Source organism: Myripristis murdjan, chromosome 15 (assembly GCF_902150065.1).
Source record: "Myripristis murdjan chromosome 15, fMyrMur1.1, whole genome shotgun sequence".
NCBI lineage: Eukaryota > Metazoa > Chordata > Actinopteri > Holocentriformes > Holocentridae > Myripristis > Myripristis murdjan.
In genome coordinates, this window is record NC_043994.1 from 14,611,808 (window position 1) to 14,615,323 (window position 3,516).

At 43.1% G+C, this 3,516-nt stretch overlaps 1 protein-coding gene across 1 annotated transcript; it reads right to left on the minus strand.

The window, feature by feature from the left end:
* Positions 1 to 602: 602 nt before the first annotated feature.
* On the minus strand, positions 603 to 2,869 carry nkx1.2la (NK1 transcription factor related 2-like,a). The gene is made up of 2 exons (XM_030070912.1): positions 2,650 to 2,869; positions 603 to 1,192 (listed from the first exon to the last, which is right to left on the minus strand). Exons 1-2 carry the CDS (start codon positions 2,867 to 2,869, stop codon positions 603 to 605), a joined length of 810 nt encoding a protein of 269 aa, XP_029926772.1.
* Between the last annotated feature and the right edge of the window lie 647 nt (positions 2,870 to 3,516).

The following is a 3,516-nucleotide window of genomic DNA, read 5'->3' on the forward strand; positions in this document are numbered from 1 at the left end:
GTTTTAATTTACACTGATAATGTTTTATAAATGGTAACAGACGTGGGCTGTGCACGCCTGTGAGACATACAAACACAAGTGCACACTTTGTGTTATAGACAAGACAACACAGTTATGCAGTAAATATGTGCTTTCATTTACAGACGTTTTTTTCTATGTTTAATGAGAGACAAGGTGTGCATCTTCTGCGAATTCTGTCAGGCTGTAAAGGAATACTGTAAAACTTTAAATAATTGCTGGATTCATCCCATTTATAGCAGTTCACCCATCAGTTCATTTGTAAAGATTGTGGAAAAAGTCCATTTCTAAATATTAAAGACTGTCCATATTTTGACTTAGTTAATACCATAATGAGGAACAGTTTTGTCACAGCATTAAAAGCATGCCGTGTTCCAGCTGTCCCAAAGTAGTTATGGCACAAGACAACAGCTGCAAAGTCTTTTCTCGCCTCATTTTGTACATAGTGATATGGCATCACTGCACCAATTACAAAGTCTTTGGGCAATGCTTCTAAAAGTTCAGGTGAGGACAGTGCTTCTCCATCATGATTTGCCCCATTGTTTTACCAGCTGCAACATCTCAGTCATTTTTTTTTTTTTTTTTCATAAATGTGGAGTGAAGTAGGAGGGCTGCATGAAGCCGTTGGACATGAAAGGATGCAAGAGCCCTCCAGTGGATGGAAGGGGAACAGCACCGGCGGTGTGAAAGATCATATTCCCAGAGCTGAAGGACGGGAAAGTTTGGTGGAAAGTGGCGGAACCGGAGCCACAAGTGGACGGACTGGGGTTGACGCTGACCAGGGAGCTGGAGCCCGGCTGCAGGGTGCTGTCTGCGCCGGGGTTCTGCTTTTTCCACTTTGTTCTCCTGTTTTGGAACCAAATTTTCACCTGGGTTTCGGTCAGACTTAAGGACAGGGCCAGGTTCAGTCTTTCACACACGGACAGGTACCGAGTTGCACGGAACTTGTTTTCCAGGGCCACGAGTTGCTCGTAGGTGAACGCTGTCCTGGCTCGTCGCGGTTTGGCGCAGGCCTGGTCTGACCGGCGCCGCTTGTGGGGTGATGCGTCCCGGGTGACCGCTGACTCTCCGTCCCCCTCGTCCTGGTCCCTGGTGAGGCAGGGCTCCGCTTCAGCCGGCGAGGACAGCAGAAATGGGTCTGTAACTACTGCAGCAGCCTGCTCATCACCTGTGCCTTCCCCTGTGAACAGCGGCAGAGAGTTTCAGATGAGTATGGATGAGTATGGACTGGTAGCATATAAAATAGCTAAGACTGTAACTCAGTAATGCAGTCATGTTATTATCTCTATCTTAGTTGTTTATATTACAATTACCAGTCAAAAATTAAGTCATCACAATGAAGTCAAATCATATTACGATGCCTAGGAGTGACTTTAACAAACAGAGACTAACATTCAAGGCTGCTTGGTTTCCCTATTTTTAGTAAGTTTACTGTAATGGAAAAGAAACAATGTAAATGAAGGTAGATAGTAGTAACGAATTAATTAATTATTTTCCCTCATGCCGTGCATAATATTAGGACTTGATGTGAATAATGACTGACTGGCTACTTTTTGTTTGTTTTGTTGTGTTTTAAAAATGACACCAACATTGATAAAATAACCTAAGGTCGTGTAAACTGCTTAAGGTAGTGCTGAAAGGACAGCGCCAGGCACAACATGGAAGTTGGATTTCAAAACCCAAACTTAAAAACATAGCTAAGTAAATAAATATAAAAATATGACAGGAAATTTATCTTCAGTGCGCAATGATGTTCCTCTTTGTTCTAAGACTGTGGTTTAAATACGACACAGAATAAGGCCTAAGTCGACAGCTGTAAAGTGTTTGATTGCGATCCTGAGGTTGTGTGAGTGGAACGAAGCATAGATTCAGAGGGGGGACTTGGTCACTAATCCTTAAATAATTTATAAACCACACATCGCCTCAAATGTCATGTTGCGGAAAGAAATCCCGTCTAAATCCAGCTCCGCCGCCTCAGCCATGACGTGCTAATGGAGTTTCATATTTGTGGGTGGATCAATAAATGTCATCTATTTAAAGGGAAGTTTTAATCGAACGATATTTAGGATCAGACATGGATGGGGTGTGAAGTTTGTACCTGCAAGGTGCTGGAGGGAGATATGCAGGATGCAGTAATGGGATATCGATCAAAGCGCGCAGAGGCATCCTCAATGGGACGATTTAAACAATTATCTAGCCTGCCTGTCCCAATGCCAATCACACGCTGGGGCTCTGGGAGCAAGCCTTTGTGGCTTCCTTGAAAGGAAACGCAGCCTTGGAAATTAAGGGAAGGTCATACAGAGATGACAATAAATCTGATATAAAATAGCGTCTCACTCAAGCTTTCCTTAGGGTTAGTTTTGGTCTAGTTTCTTTGAGGGTTTTTCAGTCTAAAAGAAAAACTCATTTTTTAATTTTAATTTTTTTTTTTTTTTTTTTTAAATCATTTACAAGGATGCTATTTTACTTCTATAAAGATCACACTGTCTTGATCAAATACTGGATAAAACTGTAAACATTCTGAATAGCTGGTACACACTGAAAAGAAGAGATTTAACACATATTTTCTGACTAAAGACGTTATAAGCTGATTAATATTGTAGTAGGCTGACTACTCTCAGGGTTTCCTACCGGCTCCTTTCGTGCGCTCAACTCCGAGCTCTCCTCCCGTGTTGGTGTCCGAGTCCAAACTTGCTCCTTCTGCATTTGGCGCAGGAAACTTCTCCTTGGCGACGGAAAGTTCATTCACCCTCTTGCTGTTGAATTTGTTTGGATCCAATATGTCGATTATGGAAAAGGAAATCTTATGACTAGACGTCATTGTCACTCCAGAGTCCTTGGGGTCCAGCATCCTTGAACACAGAACCTCCAAACCTGGCGCTTTCGCAGATGGAGAGCCAACTCACATGTGCAGCCACACGTGTGGAGAGCAACTTCTCATTGTTTAGGGCGACTTGGCGTCTTTGCTGTTCCTCAAACCGGGTTAGTGATGATCCCACAGAGTTTTTGACGCTCCTCTGCCTGTCTGTCAGTCTTGCAGCGTGAATGAAATGACCAGAGAGCGGTCTTTAAAGCGTCTGCACTCCCCCACTCTCAGCTAGACACGTGACAGAAACACTATTAGTGTTTCACACGACCTCTTAATAGGCTCAAAGCATTCGTCGATAATCACCCATATCATTAAATTCAATAATACACGACCTGAAAGTAAATTGGGGACAGATGGCACTTGATCCATATCAGAGATTGCCCCGTCTCCCTAAATTGGCTCAGTCTTTACACACATTATAGTCATAACGACTATTGGGAAAATGTTGTGCCCCTTGAGCAACAAACTTTCGCTTAATGGAAACCCACGACGAGGAGTTTTTGCATGACACCCAGTATTTGACGTGACACCCAGTATTTGTGGAAATGTTGCAGGATCACAGTTCACGTGACACCCAGTATTTGTGGAAATGTTGCAGGATCACAGTTCACATCGGCACAACTCATTAC

Excerpts from the sequence above, each read along its gene's own strand:
- nkx1.2la (XM_030070912.1), bottom strand. The coding sequence starts at position 2,869 with ATGCTGGACCCCAAGGACTCTGGAGTGACAATGACGTCTAGTCATAAG. Across the intron at positions 1,193-2,649 it reads TGAGCGCACGAAAGGAGCCG|GCACAGGTGATGAGCAGGCT; the intron begins GTAGGAAACCCT and ends TCACAGGGGAAG.